The sequence below is a fragment of the Natator depressus genome, chromosome 18 (genome assembly GCF_965152275.1).
Source record: "Natator depressus isolate rNatDep1 chromosome 18, rNatDep2.hap1, whole genome shotgun sequence".
In the NCBI taxonomy this organism is placed as follows: Eukaryota; Metazoa; Chordata; order Testudines; family Cheloniidae; genus Natator; species Natator depressus.
The window spans coordinates 7,696,551-7,716,696 of record NC_134251.1 but is presented as its reverse complement, the minus strand read 5'-3'; the positions used below and the strand labels follow the sequence as shown (position 1 = coordinate 7,716,696).

General features: G+C 50.8%; 1 protein-coding gene across 1 annotated transcript in view; it reads right to left on the bottom strand.

Moving 5' to 3' along the window:
• IGSF21 (immunoglobin superfamily member 21) overlaps nt 1–20,146 on the bottom strand; it is a 259,896-nt gene that overhangs the window by 140,084 nt on the left and 99,666 nt on the right. The window contains exon 2 of the mRNA XM_074975095.1: nt 12,817–12,929. Within this exon, the coding sequence (XP_074831196.1) occupies nt 12,817–12,929 (113 nt within the window). The remainder of the gene's footprint in view (nt 1–12,816; nt 12,930–20,146) is intronic.

The window sequence follows — 20,146 nt, the reverse complement described above, 5'->3', positions numbered from 1 at the left end:
GAGGGGGTCCTGTTCCTGTTTGCAAGTGATGACGATGGATTTTTGGACTGTAACTGTAGGGACAGGGACTGAGTCTGCATCCTTCACCTAGCAAGTAAGCTGGTGGTGCGTTTGCCTCATGAAGAAAGGATCACAGCCAGGCGTGGCAGGAAAGACTTCGGAGTAAGCTAACTTTTATTAGACGAGGGGTTGTCCAGTGAAGTAAGTCTCGGTTCGAGAATGTAGGTGATGACTTTATTTTATAACCCTTGGTTTCCAATATTTCTGCTGGCAATTACTGTTCTTTGTTAAATAAACTTGTTTTAACTATAACGATCCCTAAGTGCTGGGTGTTAAGCAGAGCCAAGAGAGATTCTAAGGTGTAACTAGTAAGCTGGGGGGCCCTGTTCAGTGATTGTCCTGACTCTCTGATGATCAGTGAGCATCTTGTCTCAGCATCTTTGCTGGCTTCCCAGAGTAGATGGATGTTCCAGCTTCCCTGCCTGGTCAGCTGGTGTGCCTGATTCAGCGTCAGTCCTGACTCTCCAGGGCCGCTGTTCTGTCTGAACCAAGAGCCCCCTTTGATTTAGTAGCAGATGGGGCTTTTGGTTCCAATTTTCCTTGGAGTCTCAGAGGCTCAATGACTGGCTTTCTGTAGCTCCCTAGGCCCTTTCCAGGTAGGGAACTGTCATGCTTTCTGGACCATCACAGGAAGAAGGAGAGAGAGCAGAACATCCACCAGAACTGCCAGAAAATGCCATTGAGGGTTTCGTCAGCCACTAAATATCACAGGAGCCACCATGGGGCCAAGCTAATGGAAATATACAAGCCTTCAGCATATATGCCCATAGCTATGCAGCATGGTCACCTTTGAAGTTGAGAGGGAAACGAGGTTTCATTAGTCAGGAATATAATTAAAAGGTCTGGCCAGTAGAAGTCATGGGAAATACCATCATCCAACAGCTGCTGAGCTTAAGGAAGACCCAAGAGACCAAGTGATCTGGAAGGAACTGTATGAACATGGAAAGTCCTGAGCGTATGGGGGGAGATCATAGAATCATAGAATATCACGGTTGGAAGGGACCTCAGGAGGTCCAACCCCCTGCTCAAAGCAGGGCCAATTCCCAATTTTTGCCCCAAATCCCTAAATGGCCCCCTTTAGGATTGAACTCATAACCCTGGGTTTAGTAGGCCGATGCTCAAACCACTGAGCTATCCTCCCCCAGATCACAATGCTTTTTGCAATGTTCCTCAAACGATGGAAGGAAGGGAACAGAAGGTCCAATTCTCTGTCACTTTCCCTGCTGTAAAGCAAGAGTTAACTCCGCTGAAATGAGTAGGGTTACTCTGATGTAAAACTGGAGTGAGGACAGAATTGGACCCACTGTCTGAATGGAAAAGTCTGATTGCTCCAACTGTAAGGTGAGTAAAAAGTTCTTGGTCTCAGAATAGTTTGTATTCCTGCGTTATTGACAGAGACAGGCCTGAAACAAAGCTATGCATCTCAGCTTGAATTCTGGAGCAGCATGCATGGAGAGCCAACCTTTGCAGCCCTGGCCCCGCCCCTCGTTTCTAAACAGCAGGCCCCTGGCTTAGTTGACGGCTTTCCTTCCAACGCTGCAAATCTCTTGAGTGGCTGGCACGTTTTCGCTCTGTAATAAAAGGTTGCGAATTGTAAAATTGTTCCAGCACCTCTTGGTGATCCTTGAAAGTCACTGTGGCCTATGATCGATTATTGTAGGGCTGCCCATTAATTCTAGCTGCATCCCACTGGCTTGGTATTGTAGGGTCTTTCACAGGTGCAAGGCTAAGTCTCTTTTTCTGTTTGTTCGCTTCTGTAGGCCTGCCCATGAATGTTGGGCTGCAGTCCTTCTGCTTTGTTCTCGTAGGGTCGCTCCTGAGACCTGGGCCCCTAGAATTATTGTTTTAAAAGGAACTATAGCTTTGAGTCAGTCGCTCCGAGTCCCACCCTCTACTCCTCCTGTTTCCTCCTTCCAGACTGCAATGCTTCTAATGAGGCCCATCTGCAATTCTAGGCACCAGCACCTCTTGTGCGTGCCTAGCATTGGCCTCTGCCATAGTAGGTGCCTGTGCGTTTTCAGCTGCAGCCTTTGGGGAGATGTATGTTTCATGGTGCGATTACCCCGGGGGTGTCAGAATGCTGCCCCGAGCTCCCTCCATGCGCCGTCCTGCCTCCGACTCAGTTCACGCTCCCTCTTGTTTCTGATCCCGTCTTCCTTCTGCAATAGACCCGTGCCATCCACCTTCTCCATTGTTCTCAGGATTTTTTACAGCTGAATCATGTCCCATCTTAATCTTCTCTTTTTAATGAATATAAACTTAATTACCCTCTCCTCTCCTCGTAATGCTAACCCCGGAGACTCTTTATCAGCCCAATTACCCTCTTCTGCACCTCTTCCGATTCTTCATTATCCTCTCTGTAGTACAGTTCCCCGATATCCCAGCTGCAGTCTCACCAGCCTTTGGTACCATGCCATAATGATCTCTTCTGATCTCAGCTCTATTGTTGGCACAACCCTGTGTTCTCTCTGAGCTCAGAAAATTATACAGACTTTGCAAACAGATTTGCAAGCAGGGACTCTGGCTTCAAAAGGCAGAAAGGAACGTAATGGTCCTTACCAACCTTGATGGTGTTTGTCGATTCTCTGACATTTCAATAGCTCCTTGCACCCCACGGCGACATGCAAATACTACTTCATCCACCGTGCAGGGGGCAAGCAGCTCTGGGGTGAAACATCACAGCTCTTTAAGGGCCCCAGCCCTGCAAATACGTATGCATGTGAGTCAAGTTACTACTCATCCGGACAATGTTTGTGGGGTTGGACCCTCACTCAGGAAGCAAAGAACATGTCAGCTGATGCTGCAGGAGGGGTTTTGGAGTCCTATCTGCAGAAGTGAGTTCAGTGGGAGTTGCAGGTACTCAGTACCTCACAGGATTAGGCCTCCAGTAGGCAGATTCCAAGGTGGAATCTGACCAGGACTTTGGGGTTACACTGTTCTTCTGAAACCCTGCGATCTGTAATGACCACAGCGGGTTAAGATGAGGATCTAGCCAATTCCTCTTGGCTCAGTCCAGACGGTGAGGTGAGTGCCGCCAAGCAAACTATGGCACCTAGGCTACGCTGGAGCGTCCAAGGACAGACACAGCCCATGCCTGTTTGGTTGTTGAGAGCTGAAAAGGCTACAGCTCTTGGGGGTGCGGCTGCAGGCGCATGTGTCCGGTAATTGCCAAACCTGCCCTTATGGAAAAGTCGGAGAAAATACACCCGGGACAAAGCCAATAGGGTTCTTTAAACAGGTACTGGAACTATGTTTTGCAGCCAGAAGGAAGGGAACTGCGTTCTCTGGGATTTCCAAAGGGATCTAGGTAGCCAGAAGTAATTTGGCCAAATGCTAAACTCGCTTCATCCTAGACGAGGAGCCAAAAACGGTTCTCACCACTCATAAACAAAAATCCCAGACTGAGTTTTTGGTAAAGCAGAAAATCAGCTTCTGGAAAGAGAAAACCGCTGCCTCCCCCACCCACACTTTCCTTTTCTCAGTGCGACACCGCCGCCATTTTGCTGAGCAAAGCACAAATTTCCACCACGGTACATTTGGAAATGATCCCGAGCTTTTCCCCTGAGAATGCAGATCCTCGTTCCATTTTTACCACAGCGGCCACAGTAGTATTGCTACAATGTTGCCCGGAGTGATATTCACCAATGCTTGTGAAAATGATGTCACTAGTGAATACTTGTGAAACAAAATAAATCCTCTGCCCATCTGGAATGTCCAAAGAAAATACACCCCTGGGATTATCCTAACAGCTGCATATTGTTATCCCACTGGAGACTGAAAGTTGACAGTATTGATTGTGGCTTAGATTTGGGGCAGCTCCCTCTCTTAAACCTGGGCACCACCTATTGGGAAACTGGCTAAGGGCAAAGTGAAATGGCTCACAACAGAGAGAGACTAGGAAGGGTGCTGAGATCTGGATGCAATTCATCTCCTGACCCACTTTTTCAGAAACTTTGCAGCTGTTGCTGCGTCTTTGAATCCTTCCAACACCCGCAGGTAGCACTTGGCAGACTTTCTGTGACTGAACATGAAAAACACAGTGGGGGAAGTGGCTTCATCAGAGGAAGCTTGGCCAACTAAAAGTTTCCCTGGGTCTGAAAACCCAGCTCTTTAGTGGTATGTTTGCCAGCAAAGGAGGGGCAGGGGACAGAGATGGCTAATTGGGCTGGTGACATCTGATGAAATAGGAGTTCTTCCTGTAGGATCTTTTTTTCTTGATACCTCCTCATTGTTCAAAGCTCCACTAATAATGGGCTCTGTACCTTTAAGCTATTCTTTACCCAGTATATAGTTCTGTTTGGTACAAAGATATTTCCAATCCTTTCTCATATACATAGTCACTGGCTTTTGTGTATATGTGTAAGACCATTTGCATTGATCATATTACATTGTTAGAGTGTGAAAGGGGTTTCTAAGGTCCTTAAGAGAGATTTCAAAGCATGGCTAATATCTTTCGATCATAACATAGCTCTGTCTTGCCCTTCTGGAGCACCTTTCATCCCAAGCTGAAAGCGATATCAAAACTGTATCAGCCACTGGAATACAGCCTCCTTTGGGGTGGAAAGACGCATTTATTGAACAGGTCACAGCATTGCCGTGCAGCTGAATTCACGCTGGTCTGTGCTCAGATTTTGCACCGCTCTAGCTGTGTCTCTTCAAAAACAGATGCAGTTAAACCTGGTGTTAAATACACCTATTTTCAACTCAATTATAGCCGTAAAAAGGTGCATCTGACAGCATAGCCCGTTCTGTAAATATACAGACATCTGCAGGGGGAATCTCACAGAGAGGGCAGAACCCCCAGGGAGCACTCCCGCCCCCCGCAACTTTCTGAGGACTCTTCTCCCAATACTGACTCATCTCAGTCAGTGAGATAAACTGCGGCTTCAGCACCTGCATTGGGGATAGTGGCTGGCTGCAATCCCTTTCTGCAGCAGAGTGCTATGGAGCAGCCCTGTGATGGGAGCTGTTGCACAGCACGGGGCATAAGCGGGGCCCAGAATTAGGGCGTTAGAAAAGTCCCGCTGGCCAAGCAAGTCTCTCTCCCCGTTATTCCATCACGTCCACCCCGTTTGGCTGACATTCGCCCCGTGCGAGGGGTGCAGCACTAGACCTGTGCATTGCTTGAGGGCTTTCCTGGTGCGTCAGTTCTGGCCTTTTGCACAGAGGGGCATTTAACCCTTGGTGAGTTCTTGCCCCCGGCCCCCGCTCCGTTCTCTTTTCCTCATTTTGTTTCCCTTTTCCGCTCAGTTGCAGCCCTGCTCTGTAATATTGGATTAGCCCACTTTCTTCAGAGCTGATTTTCTATTTGCATAATCCTCCCCATTCGGAGACGCGTTCCAGCCCTTGGTGATAAGATGATGTGCTGGGGTGGCCAAGCAAATTACACTCTTCATTTTGAACAGCCATCGAGAGAGGAGGTGGAAGGAAATAACCCAGCTTTTATTTTTATCTCTGAACGCTCCCCCTTTTTCCGGGTGGCAGCTGCTGTTCACACGTCTCCCCACAGTCATTTAAATCCAGGGAGTAAAGATCATCCCTGGGCCTCCAAAGCTGCATCGCTCCCTTGTGATGCTTTTTTCCTAGCTCAGAGAAAAGGCCAATCAAAACAGAGTCCTCTAGTCGGTCACCTGTTTATGGTTTCTCGGGTTATGTCTACACTGCACACTAAGCCCTGGCTCAGGTTTGAACCCAAGCCCCATTTCTGTCCACCCACAAATCAGTCTGACTTGGGTCAGCAAACGCTCAGGAACTGGGGCCTATGATCTGGTCAGGGGGTGGGTCAGAGCCTGAGTCCAAGCCCTGTCATTTTGCAGTGTGGATGCAGGTCAAGCCAGAGACCTGAGTCAGAAGGGCTGCGCGGTGCAGTGTGGATGTTAGCATGGCTGCGAGCCCCGAGGCTAGCAATTGTAAACCCAGGTTCACACTGCAGTGTGGACGCTCAAGTGCGGAGCCGTCCCTGGAAACATGGAGTCTAGGAGCTCGGGTTCCACAGATCCAGACTTAGGGTGCAACGTAGATATACCCTTATAGAGCCTTATCCACTTCACTGCATAGGATCCTACCAGCCCCCTTTATGGACCATGCCGCCGTGATACACAGGAGGCAGCTCTAGATGCATACTTAGACACATCCTAAAGTCTCATTGACTTCAATGGGACTTTAGCACATGCTTAAAATCAAACGTGCTTTCTTGACTAGGGATGCAGGCCTTTAGAGGATGTTCTACCCCACATACCTTTCCTGCCGGGTGGCTGAGAAGTGCGGAGGGCAGCTCTGTCGAGTGCAATGAGCAAGAGGCTCGGGGCTGTGAGTTCTAATCTTGGCACTTGCTCTTTTGTGGCTTTGGGCAGGTCCCTTAACCTTTGTGGCAGGGAGGAGAAGAAACCCATGCTGGTATCTTCCACCCGTGCAAAATGCTTGGAAAGCAGGAAAATAGTTTGTTTCTGGGCCACTCTGGTCTGGTGGAAGCAACATGAACCTACAATTTGATTGGAGATATACAAAGCAACGGGCCTGATCCTAGGCTGGTGTGAAGCTGGGCTGCCACGAGGAAGGGCCCTTCTTGCGTCTTTAAAACAAACCAAACAAGTGACGAAGCTGCCCTGCACAACTGGTGCCAGCAGCTTGCAGAAAAACCTTGTCAGAATGATTTACAAATTGTGTAAATATAACTCCACAGCCCCTGCATCTCTGCACCAGCTCACTCAAGAGCATCATTCATTTTTAAGTGAGTAGGAGACTGCGGCTGGAGCTTTCAGCATCCACCGTGGAAAGAGCCATGGAAAAAAGAAGGGAACAAAAGAAGAGGCGGAAAGGAGGGGATGGGTCACTCATTCATCTCTGGGTGTCTGGACTGCAGTAAATGGACCATCAGAAATTAAGTTACAGATTGGATTAAAGATCTGTAGGGCCAGATCCTCAGCTGGTGCAAATCCCCTGGCTTCGGTTCACACCTGAGAAACCATCTTTGCCTTTTCCATGTGGTCCCTGCAGGTTCGGCTCCAAGCACATTGGCGTGGGTGTGGAGGGGGAGTGCATTGCGACTGCTCGTGCTGTCCCTGTTCTGTGGATAAATCAAGGACGTAGCTTTTCAGGGCTGTCCATCCACCAATCTTCCTTGGCACTGTAGCAGGGTGAGCACGCGCTCCAGCTCTGAAGAAGTTGGAAAAGCCCTGCAGAGGGCTGGGACTGGGGAAGGAAGTAAAACCCCGGCTGATTGGGGGAAGTGGCAGCAGCTGGGGGCCACGCCCCAATCAGGGCCCAGCTGGCTCTATAAAGGCTTTGAGCCAGAAGTTCAGCAGAGACTCTCGCTAGCTTGGAGAGAGAGGGACCTGGCTGCAAGGTCTGAGAAAGTACCTAGATAGGGAACAGGGCTGGGGAAGGCCCAGGGAGCCGGGGAGCTCGGACCTAGGAAAGTCCCAGGCTGCAGGCCTGGGAAGGCCTATTAGGTACAGGGCTTGCAGGGGCAGCCACGGGTAGGCAGAGGCAGCAGGTCCAAACCCGGGGTCCGGCGAGACACCGGTCTGAAGGAGGCGCTCCGGAGGCTGGATGCTATTTCCCCGAAGACGACCAGCAGGAGGCGCCGCCGGGTGTGTCTGCGCTCCGTGATAGGCACTAAATTCGCTAATAAGAAACTTGATCCTGCCCCCTGGCTCACACCTGCTCTCCAAGGACATGATCCAAAGCTCCCTGAAATTATTGGAAAGATTCCCATCATATCACTGGGCCTGGCTGGAACAGAGCATGGGCCATGGTGCAATAAACTGGGGAGAAGCCAGGAAGGAGAAAAATCCCCACGCTTCGATTTAGTTTCAGAATGAGACTGTCGTTGCAGCTCCCTTTCAGCAGAGCACATGTTCGCCTTTAATCTTTCCATGGAGAGGAAAAAACAGTGCTCTTGTCAGTTAAACACAGCAGGGCTTAAGTCAGACAGAGACAGCTGGAAATCACACTTCCAGGGCTAAATTTAGCTACCTGAGATGGGCTGGCACGAACAGAATTTGAAGACAATAATCTTTGTGTCCTCATGCCTAACAGCAAACTAAGCTGCAGCTCTGATGCTCAGGAACTTCCTCCGACATGGTAAAATCCTGGTCACCAATTCTGTCTGGTCCTCTCCCACGTTCCGAGGACAGACAGGAGATTACAGAAGCAGCCAGGAGTTGGAATGAACGAGAGCCAGTGCCAAGGGGAAAGGGAGTCGCAGATGATCTGAATCAATGCACGGGCATGTGCTGTACAGGGCGTAACACGGCTGCAAACCAAAGCAAACACCATTCTGGGATGTCTTAGCAGGACTGTTGCAAGCAAGACACGAGAAGTAATTCTTCCGCTCTACTCTGCACTGATTAGGCCTCAAATGGAGTATTGTGTCTTAATGGAGTATGGGCTTAAATTGCAGCAAGGGTGGTTTAGGTTGGACATTAGGAAAAACTTCCTAACTGTCAGGTGGTTAAGCTCTGGAATAAATTGCTCAGGGAGGTTGTCGAATCTCCATCGTTGGAGGTTTTTAAGAGAAGGTTGGACAAACACCTGTCAGGGATGGTCTAGATAATACTTATCCTGCCATGAGTGCAGAGGACTGGACTAGATGACCTCGCAAGGTCCCTTCCAGTCCTACGATTCTATGACCAGACAAACAAGAGTTCAAGAGACCAGCAGATTTGAGTATCATCAGCAGAGGCCTTCCTGGATGCAGTGTGTCTGTCTGAGGCCATGGTATTAGACCCTGTTGTCCTAAGGGATAGTGACTGGTTGAGACTGTACCAGCCTCTGCTGTCCGAGGGGATACAGAGTTGATGGCAGAGTTCAGCAGGGTATGGGTATGTACTGGGCCTAACACAATGGGGCCCTGAACCTGGTTGTGTCTCTAAGTGCAACCATCACATGGATCAATAGTAACAACAGAGCACAATAACGCTCAGTCCCGGATATCGCTCCGTCTGCTGCGGTAGAGGATATGGTGGTCATGGCAGAGCACATTAGGAGATGGCATTAGTGGTCACGTCCATTGGGATACAGTGCTAATGGCAGAGCCCAGAAAGGTCGAAGGAAGCCTTAGGCTGTTCATACTAAGGTGGGTTTGGGATGGACATTGAACCTACTGCTCTGAGTCTGTGCCATAGGATGCCAAGGTGAAAGTATCCACTCTCCAGCCCCATTTCCCCTTAGCCTGGGGGCTGGTGAAACAGTCTTCGCCATCCCATCTTGGGTACCTGGTTCCAAGCCCCAGTTCCTCACATACCCCCTGGAAAGCAAGCCCCCTAGTATTCCATGCGCATCTCCTCCAGTTCTGCACAATACACTAGCTAGCAAACACAGAGCACAATAGGCTATGTCTACCTTGGTTGCTTCCCTGTGCCAACCACAGGGTCTGTGTTAGACACTCATGCGAGGGCACGTTCACACACACACACACACACACACACACACACACACACACACACACACACACACACACACACACACACAGAGTGCCATGTGGGGCTGGAGCACTAAGGAATGGGGGATGCTGGGGGATGCTGGGAAGCAACGGTGTTTATCACCCCATAGAGATCTCTCTGCATTCCAGGGGCATCTGGCTTGCTGTGACCCCAGGACAGCAGTCACTAAAACACTGAGGACAATTTGTGAGGTGCGGAAAAAGGCAGACAAAATTGCCAGGTGGAGATAAATTGCCATGATGCTCTGAAGAGGTTTAATACATTTCTGCAATATAAACAGACCTTTTGGCTTTTCTGCTGTCCAAGTGACCTGGAGCTAAATGAGCTCAGACAGTTTGCTAATAAGCGATGGCCTTTATCTGAGACACAGACCTCTCTCTCTCTTCACAGAGTTCCCCCATGCACTTATACACACAGGCAAACAGGTGCACACATACACCCATATGGATCACAAGTGTATCTACATAGATTATACATACATGGATCTCTCACACAGACAATTATGGATCTCGCACACCCAGACCACACACCTGCACATAAACACAGAGATCACACACATGCATTTCTCACAAATGTGCACACTTTCAGATCCCACATATCCGTACACAAACAGATGACATCCACTTGCAGACCCACAGTTATACACAGGGCACACACACACACAAATCATGCCCTCTCCCATACGCATGAATCATCAGCACATTACTCCTGAGGGCATTCTGCGCCACTATGCAGAGGAAGAGAAAGTCTCGTCCTCCCGAGCCCAGCTGGACTAGCAGATGAGGCCGGCACAGGATAGGAGCCACCAGCTCGGTCTTCCCCAGTCCTGCCTCCTGCCCCACAGTGATTTACCTCTCTGTCGGCTGTCCTGGGCAGCCAAAACATATTTTTGGGGAGGGTCGCATGACCGCTCTTGTGGCTTCCCTTTGCTTCCCCCTCAGAAAGTCATTTTGCCTTGGGGAAGCAAAGAAATCTGCAGGGGACATGAATTCTGCACATGTGTAGTGGTGCAGAATCCCCCCCCAGGAGAAGCACATCCACATATCTGATCCATGCTCTCATACCCACAGGTGGATTTTTTTCTCTCTCTCTCTCTCTCACACACACACACACACACACACACACACAAAATGATGATTTCTCTCTCCACTGTAGCATGCATCTATGCAAACAACGCTGGAAAAGGGAGAATAGCTTCCCAGACCTTGAAGGAACAAGGCAGGGTCTGTTCCAGTGTTTCCTGCTCAAGTCTCTGGATCCTCCCCGCCATAATGCAAAACACAGCACTCCTATCCCCGTCTCCTCTGCACCTCTGAAAATCCTTGTCAGACTGATTTCCTCGTGCGCAGCCACCATGGCCTCTTTGAAGATAGCAGCCAGGGGAGGGAGGGAGGGATGCGCATTAGGGAAAAGCTTCTGGGGAATTAAAGGACTGTGGGCTAAATTCAAGGCTGGTGGAGCTCTCCTGAAGCTAATAAAGCTGCCCCATGGGTGAACCTAAACGGGTTTGTCTGTTAAGTGTTTGGGGAGCTAGGTAGTACCAGGGCTAGTGCACCCACCTTTCACCTCCATACACCTGGGCTGGGCACCACACGGACGTCATCTCACACAACTGGCTGGTTGTTTGAGGGGCTCCCCCATTAACGCACAGCCTCCCAGGGCTACGTGTTAACAGGTTGAGATACAGGAGTAACCTGTACAGCAGGGGAAGCTGCAGCCTGTACAATACATGGGCTGAGATTAAGGAGCAAGGCGTGTTGGCAGAGCTGTGAATTCCAGTGCAGCAGAGTGGAGGCTGAGGAGCATCGGCAGAGCTGGGTGGGGACCTACGACTGGAATAGCACCTCAGCACTGAGGTGCACTGGAAGACCTCTGTGAAAGAAGTTGGCCCAGCACTGCCCTGCACAAAGCCTGGTTTACCCCGGGTTGCACTTAGTCCCTCACTTCCATGGGCACCGGATTTGTCCATCGATTAGGAGGACGCGGCTTGCCATGCATTGTGCAATCTGTGCAAGTGAGATCCCTGACCCCAGTTTCAAATGCGTCTCAGTCCATTTAACACACGCTGCGGCACCTCTGACGTGTCATTACGATGCACTGATTTCATGTTTTAAATAGCGCCGACACACAGCGCTTTGCCTGCTTGTGCGAGCCCTCCGTTTCATCCCCCAGCCAGAGATGCTCTCTGCTGTCACCCCACCCGTTCGCAGGGAAAGTCAGATAAACACCAAGTTTGATTTCCCTTCAAACACAGGCAAAGCGAGATGGGTGAAGTCGTCTAGAACGCAAACGACCCGTTCTGGCTGGTGCTCGCCTGGGTAGAGTTACAGGCACCAGATTGGCTTTTGCTCCCAATTCAGACCTACCCCAGCCTTCACCCATGATTCTGTCCAGCACTGACCTGGCTGCCCTCTCCTTGAAGAGAGGTCACTTTGGCCCAACAAGACAGCAGGATCATGTTCCCTGGGCACAGTGCAGGTCTGTCTGTGTCACTCCTAGCTGCCTCTGACCCCACTGGTATTGTGTCTGGCCTGGACGTGGCATTATGGTATGCATTTCCAGCTCCCGAGAGGAGCATACTTTGGCAGCCAACTGCCCCAGCATGGAAATAACATGCAATGGCTGGTTTAAGACTTTTTTGGGATGTAAGGCCACACTTGTGTACATTGGGAACTACGGAATGGCTGGACGGAAACTCCCAGATCCAAAAACTGGGAAAGTTCCAAACCAAATCAGAGCTTTGCGGTTGGCCCCTAGCTGTACAATGCCAGATCCAGACCCCCTGAACTCTGGGAGCCAGATCTATGCTTTGCAAGGAAGTCTCCTCTCTCCAGTGGGGCTAACAGGAGCCCCAGCTCCAAACAGCCCTGATACCACAGGGCCTGTCCCTAGCAATAATCTTACAGACACCACCGTGGCCAGCAGACATAAACAGCCACCGCTTTTTCCCTTTCTTTGCAAGGCCCTGTTAGTTAAACTGCCAAGTGCCAAAACCCACCGAGGGAGCATCACAAAACTACTGGAGTGAGTGTCAGAAGGGCCCTGGGGACAATCTCACCACTACTTCTTTGCCATTCATTTAAAAGCAAAACAAAGCCAACCCAAGCCTTCCTGTCTCATCCCCTTTTCCCCTTTTAGATCGGACCAGGCGGCTATGGCTGGGTAATCGATGCTTCCATCACCGAGAAACCTCTTGACAGTTTCCTCTGACATCCCTCAGCTGCACGGCTCTGGCCTCGCATCATGCACTGGAAGAACAGCCTGCCTGGCCCTGTCCCTGTCACAGGAGGGTTAACGGGTGGTCACTTACCCGGTACCAGACTATCTCCCGCATCCTGCCATCCGTCTTGAAGTTACATTTCAAAGTCACGGCATCCCCAACCACCACAGGCGGGAGCGGCTCAATGCTGACAGTCAGGTAGCCTGTGAAATAACGGAGGAAGAGAAACACAACATGAGCCAAGGCAGGGCTGGGAAGTGGGCGCAGGCCTAAGTGAGCTGGGAAACTGGTCCCAAGTGGGGATGGAAATACAGACTGGCTTCCACGTGCCCACCCTCTATTCACTCCTCTCCCTCCCCCTCCTGCAGACACGATCGCATCCTCAAGGGGAAATCATTGAGCCTGATTTCCCTCTGCCCTGCCTGTGGGGAAGTCATTTACACCAGTGCCGGGGGTGTGAAACACAACTGCTGCTGTGCAGAGACTACGCCTACCACGTGTCTCACTGTTCCCTTGTACTCCCTCATCAGTCTCCATCTGTTGCCTCTTTAGATTGCAAGCCTCTTAGGCAGCAGCCATCTTTTCATTCTGTGTTTGTACAGCGCCTGGCGCGATGTGGGCCTGGTAATGCAAAGAATAATCATAAATTATTTGCCCCTCACCCACACCAGGGAGGTTAACGTTCTCAGCATCGCCAACACCAAATGTTCAAAAAATAGCACGAGTCAGGCCCTCAAAATCATGAGATCGGCTTACGCTCGGGCCCTGTTCCAAAGCTTTTCTCCGCAAACAGGAGGGCGAGCAAGTTACTTTTTTTTTTCTTGAAAGCTAAGAGGCTCATGTAATCACATGACTCCCAGAGCTGGGACCGTAAGTAAAACACCAGCTATTGTAAGATTTGTGAACAAATCACGAGAGTCAGCGACGCTGCGTTTTACACCTCTTTGCACTGGTTTAAATGGCTACACAAGTTGGCAGCATAACCCCCAATCAGTGTGTGTGTGTTACATGTTCGTGTCTAGGTCCCATTCACAGAGGCTCTGGGACTGTTACGGCATTCAGCTTAAGAGCCAGGCTCTGTACTGCAAATTGAGTCAGGTTTATAGGTAGACTTGGAAGGATTCAATTTTTATCAGGGAATGTCAGTAAATGTCAATTTCATCACGCACACCCAAACCAGAAAAAAATTGAAATTTACAAAAAGGCAAAGTAAGGAAAATGCTGCTCGAGAACTTACTAAAGTTCGAGTTAGGGACGTTTACTTTGTATATTCTGACAGGCGACGTCCAATATTTGTTTTAGAGGTTAGAAAGCTTTCACTTTTTGAATCTCAGCATCTACTATCATTAAATAATTATCTGATCTCCCCGATTGTCGGCCTTCCCATGCTTTCCTGCAACTGTGAACATGTAAATCGATAAAAATAGAAAAATAATCATTGACGCTGTCCACCACAATTATTTAAAAATGTCCATCGTTTTCTGCCACACCTGCTTAAAGAGCACGAGGTGCCTGATTCGATCCCTGGCGTGTCAACCACCACACTAAGACTCGGGCCATTCTGATCTTGCACCTCCACAGCACTGAGTTCCATGGATTTACAGCAGGGCCGGCAGAGTGAGACCTGTTCCTACTGTAAATGTAGCATTTCAAAAGCCCTTGGCATTGCTTTGCTCCCATTGACATCAATGGGAGGTTTACCAGAAATGCTGATGAGATCAATGCGCAGTGTTTTGAACTGTCCGGCAACCTGGACAGTTAATCATTCCCTGCCCCGGATATATCTTGATGCCAACAGATCTAAAGGAGAAAAATAAAAGAAGGGGGTCCTATCTCTTTAAGGCCAACAGGTCCAGTGTGTGATGCAGGGAGGCTTCAGGTGGGAGGATCAGGCTGAAGTACACCTGCTATCTTCTCTCAAGGTGAATCTCAGGATTAATTATCCCCCAAACAGCGACTCCGAGGGATTGCTTGGAAAGGTGACACATGACCCCACATTAGTTACACAGCCTGAGTCTGGCTTGCGGAGCAGGTGCTTATAAAGGTACCCCCGGTTTGTGGTTACAGCAGCAGTGGGGAGGCTCAGCTGCTGGGTGGGGGCTGTCTCTGCTTCAAGGGAGGGCAGGGACACCAGTGCAGAGAGATGGACCCATCACTCCTCTTTCCATGCAGGCGCGTTGAGTCAGGACAGAGGAGAAGGGAGCAGCAGGGCAGCCCACGTGATAGGACAGTGCCCGGTGCAGTGCTGCTAGATGATCTAGAGTCCCATGGGTCGGTGCTGGGGAGAACGTACTCATTTCTGAGCAGCCAGCAGAGATTGGCTAATGCCCATGCAGCACCTGCTCCTCGGTGACCCATGGGACATGCAGCTGTTCTCCTACCCAGCCTGGCTCATCACGGGGAAGGAGACAGACCGGGTGTTCCCATTTGTTTCAGGTCACAACGGGAGTCTGGAGGTTGAGTCTAGTTTGTCCCCGGTCCAGTTAGCAGCCTCTCAGCAGAAGCCGTGCAGGGTCAGAAAGCTGGTGGTGTGGAGCAGGCCACAAGTCAGGACTGGAGGTTTTTCTGATTCAGAGATATCGCTCCCCATCGATTTTTAGCTTCAGTATTTTCTGTGTCCCATGATCCCTCCCCACTCTGTACCTACAGCCATCTCAGGTCCTCTCCCCACACATTTCTTCCTCACTCCTTGCTCCTCTGGGGCAAGGGGTAGGCAGTGAACGCAGCCCAGATGGAGTGAATCCTTGGGCGTCGGTCTCCAAATGCAGGCGAGCTGACCGTCCCGTGTCTCCGCTCTCCCCCTCGATCACATTCACCCTAAACTAGCTTGGCCCATGGTTGTGCAATGGAAATGCAAGACGTTGCACTGATCTGAGCTCTGTCCATCACTGGGGCAGGATCCCTGCTCCATGGCAGCTCTGGATGCCTTGGGAGGTAGCAATGGAGGATAAGCAGAGGCAATTCCTGAGCAGGATTCCAAATCAGCTGTCCACATCCAGCTATTTGGAGTCTCCCAAGTCCCCTCAACTTTCCCACCTGGCCTCTCTCACTGTAACGCCCATCAGGAATGGTTACCTCTGAGTAGACTAATCATCCATCTAATCCTATAGCCAGATAAATCAGAATATGCTCTTTGTTTACCTGGGCTGGTGCCCTATCTCTGGCAATGACCAATGCAGTGTGCTGCAGAGGACGGTATTAACAGCACACCTAATTGCAAGACACAGTGCCATTCTTCCTGACCTCCTTTGACAACTTGTGCCGTGAAAGCATGAGGAATGTGAGCACCTTTCTGTTTTCGCCTCGCTGATGGGATCTCGGATTCTGTTCCACTTGGTCTTGAATCTGAGCTGTTCACCTCATGCAGCAGTGAGTTCCACAAGTTGCATATTCCAGAGTTACAAAATGAAACTGACCGCTACCAAATGATTAACACCCAGGCACTCTCATAAAGGAGCATCCTTACTGGAACACAATCAGGGGACAGAACTACTACATGGTCTCCATGGCTCTAATTAGGAGAGGGACTGCACCCACCTGCAGACACCCCATCACAAGATGTGAATTAAAATGCATTGCTGAAGGAACAAAACCAAGTAAGGGAAATGGAGGCATAATGTAAACAGGGTCAGGAGCCAATCCACAAAGCCTTCCAACCACCGAGATGCCGAAGGGGTTAACAAAAGGGGTTAACACGCAGTGAAACAAACAAAAGCCCGCCTTTTGAAATTAATCAGCACCTGGGAACTGCCGACAGGAGCTTTCTTCTTCTGCATGCTGCAGCCATACCCTCCCGCCAGCCAGGGGGATGGAGGGAAGAAGAGTGGTGAAGCTGCAGGGGGTAGGGGAGAAGACAGGCCTGTGTTAAATAGCTGCTTCTAATTGGCCCTGACAGCGAAATCTTCCAGATCAAACAAGCAATCTGCTCAGGAATGGAAAAAATCCTGAGGTTCGTGAGACTCCCATCCCAGCGCTTTGCGAGGGAGTGCGCTGTGTATCGGTTACACAGAGGTCTCCTTGCTTTTCAAAATGCTCTAGAGCACCTGGGATTTTTCAGAACCATTAACAGTGACACAGGGAGGCTACTGAAAACCACGGCATGGCTATCAGGACTTCAAAGCGTTGCGCTCACACGAGCCTCGTCTGGGTTTCCTCGCCATTGCGACGGGCAGCGGGAATAAAGTCGCAAGGTTTAAACGGGAAGTCGGAAGGGCCAGTATATTTGGAATTGCCTCAGGCCCCCTGCACCCGCAGAGCTCCTGCTGCTACCACCATCAAACGCTGGAGACACTCAGGTCCTGGGATTAAGGGTCACAGTGTTTCCCAGGTCTGTGGGTCTAAAGTAGCTAGGAAGCAGCGAAGGAGGGCACAGGTCACCTCCATCCCACTGCACCAGCATTTAATGTGTAACAGGATTAAATGGATGCATTGCTTTGACTTATGAAATGTCCTGAGAGCCTCCTGATTTGGGTTCTATCTAGGTCCTGACTCTGCCAGGGATTCGCTACGGGTCTCTGGCCAACTTTTCCAAAAGTGACCTGCTGATTTTGGGTGCCTCTGGTTTTGGTTGCCCAACCTGTAACACCTGTTAAGTACTTAGATAGACAGGGAGTATCGCTCTGTGCCTCAGTTTCCCCATGTGTAAAACGGCGATAACGATAGTGACTCGGCTGAGTGACGTGCTCTGAGATCTTACTTCAAAGTGTTCTCATGGTACAATGTTAAGAGCTGCCCAGTGTGTTTAACCACCCCAGCCCGTGGCACTGACAGAGGCTGTGATTGCATCACAAAGCAGTGACAACACAACGCTGACACTTCTGTGGCGTCCTTCTCTGGAAAGAGGCCCAGCTACACGGCGGGGGCAGGGCGGTACAGCCGCCCCGCTCATAGTCCATGCTCACCCGAACAAGAACTTCAGCACTCTCGGTGCCGCTCACCCCCCGCAGCTCACAAAGGGCTCGGATTGCGCCAGAGATTCGCAGTGGTAGCGAGCTGGCCCCCAGCACCTCGCAACCTTCAATGTGTTTAACCTCACAAACCCCCTCAGGCGGGGAAGCGCTATTATCTCAATCCAGCTGGGGAACTGGGGGTACGTCTGCACTGCAAAGAGGCTCAGAGTGTGGGGGTCAATTGACTTGGGCTCCCGGGACTCAGGCTTCCAGGCTAACAACAGTAGTGGAGACGTTTGGGTCGGGCTGGAGTCCAGGGTCCGAGACCCTTCCCGCTGGCCGGGTTTCAGAGCCGGGCTCCAGCCTGAGCATCTACACTGCTATGGTTAGCCCTGGAGCCCAAGCCCCTGGAGCTGGAGTCAAGCGAACCGGGCTCAGAGACTCGGCACAAGGGGGTTTCTTTGCAGTGCAGACCTACCCAGAGGCCCAGGGAGATGCAAGGCTTGTCCGCACCGCTAATAAAAGCGGCGCTGGCTACCTTGGGATCGCTAACACACGTGAGGTACCCTGAGGTAAAAACACAGTGAGGACAAAGCACTTAGTAAACTCGCCCGGGGTCAGCTCCGTTCCCTCACCGGGGCCTGCCCTGGCTGAGGTCACCGCGCCGTGCAGCTAAAGAGCCTGCTTTCCCCACAGGATGCTACTTACCCCAAGGTAAGAAACGCAGGGGTTTAGTACCGAAAACAAGCCCTAAGTAACTCAGCCGAGATCATAAGAGGAAGCCTGTATCGGCGCACAAACTCAAACCGGAGTCTCCCAAGTCCCAGACGAGCACCCCCCGATCCCACCCCACCCCCGGCTGCTTCTCCTCTAATCCTGCTACTGTGCTGACCCACAGCTGATGCCTCAGGGGAAGGTGATACCCTCTCTCCCACACACACAGACATTGTCACACTGGATCTTAATCAGGGGTATGGGGGGAAATGGGGAACTTCCACCCTGACCTCCCACCACACACACACAAGCATTAAACTCATGTCCAGAAGCACGACGCCTGTGTCTCCCCCCCGCCGCCCCGCACCAGCCTTTCCACCAGTAACTCACTTCTCTCAGCAAAGCTGTCGGAATGGTACCAATTAGCCCTGTCTCCACCACTCCAGTCCCATTTTAAAGTCCTCTAAATTGCTCAACTCCGGTCCCCGTAGGAGGGAATCCTGCAGATTAATTAGAGGGCGCGTAAAGACGTAACCCTTGTTTTATCGGTTCTGCCTGGTTTGCCAATCCATTCCAATGAGCGGCCCCCACCTCCCTCCCCCAGCAACCTGGCAGCCCGAGGCTGGGCAAGCAGATGAGCGACGGATCCTTCTTAACTCCACGCTTCATTATTCTGAATACCTCCATCACTCTCCCTCCTGTATCTGTGACAACATTTATGGCGCTCCTATTAAGAGACGTTTAGTAAAATAACCAGCGATATTTAAGAATTAGAGAGAGACGCACACAGGGAGAGTCTGGGAGATAAATCTCTGCTCCGATGTGAAACGCTCCCAGAACCTTACGCTGAGCGACAGTGCAGATCAGCTAGTGGCGCTCCTCTGTTCCCTGCTCCCATGCCCCTCTCGTCTTCCCTTAGTCCCTTTTTCCATCCCATCCTTGCTTTTCCTCGTTGGCAGCTGTTATCCGGAAGGGACTGGGAGTTGAGTGTCTCAGGATCTGGCCCCAGCTTTGCCTCTCATTCCCTTTACAAACTCGTCAGCTAAGCTGTCGGGCCTACGTTTCCAAAGGTGACTGGAGAGAAATTTGGGGTGCCCAAGGTGAGGCCCCCTTGAAGAGCCGGATTTTCAAAGGGCAGGCATTTTCTGATATTCAGGACCTTTTAAGGTACCACCAAGAAACTAGGGGGAGATCTAATGTGGGTGCCTGGGCGCTGCTGAAAAATCCCTCTAGATTCCTGTCTGCTTCTTTAGGCTCCTAACTGGCTTTAAAAACCTGGCCCTGCACTCAGGCGATGAAGATCCAGGCCCTGCAGATGACCATGCGGTTAGTCCACAGTTGAGGTCAAATGAGATGATCCCCCATGACCCCTTCCGGCTTTCGAATCGGTGTGAATTCATCTATAGCGAGCACAGCTGTAGCTGACATTTTTATCGGAGCAAATACTCAGGAGCAACGTGTCGAGCGGCTTTTGCTCAGCTCCCCTCCCAGCAACCCCAGAGTTCAGCAGTCGGTTCCGCCCTGATGGAGCCCAGGAACAGTAAAGGAGGGGTGGGGAGGGTTAAAATCCAAAGGCCAGCCTGGCCGACGAGGCGCTGTCTAAATCAGATGGGCTGCTGAGGTGGGATTTATTTGTGTTTGATAACGCGCGCTCGATGCCACGCATGTCCTGAGCGAAGGGGTCACCCACCGCTAGCTCCTGGAGACAAATTCCAACACCCACGCGGTGAAGACGTTCCCTCCATGCTGGGGCAGATACTATTGTAATGCATATTATTAATCGCTGCTCTGGTCCGAGAAGGAAAGTGCTTTTGAAG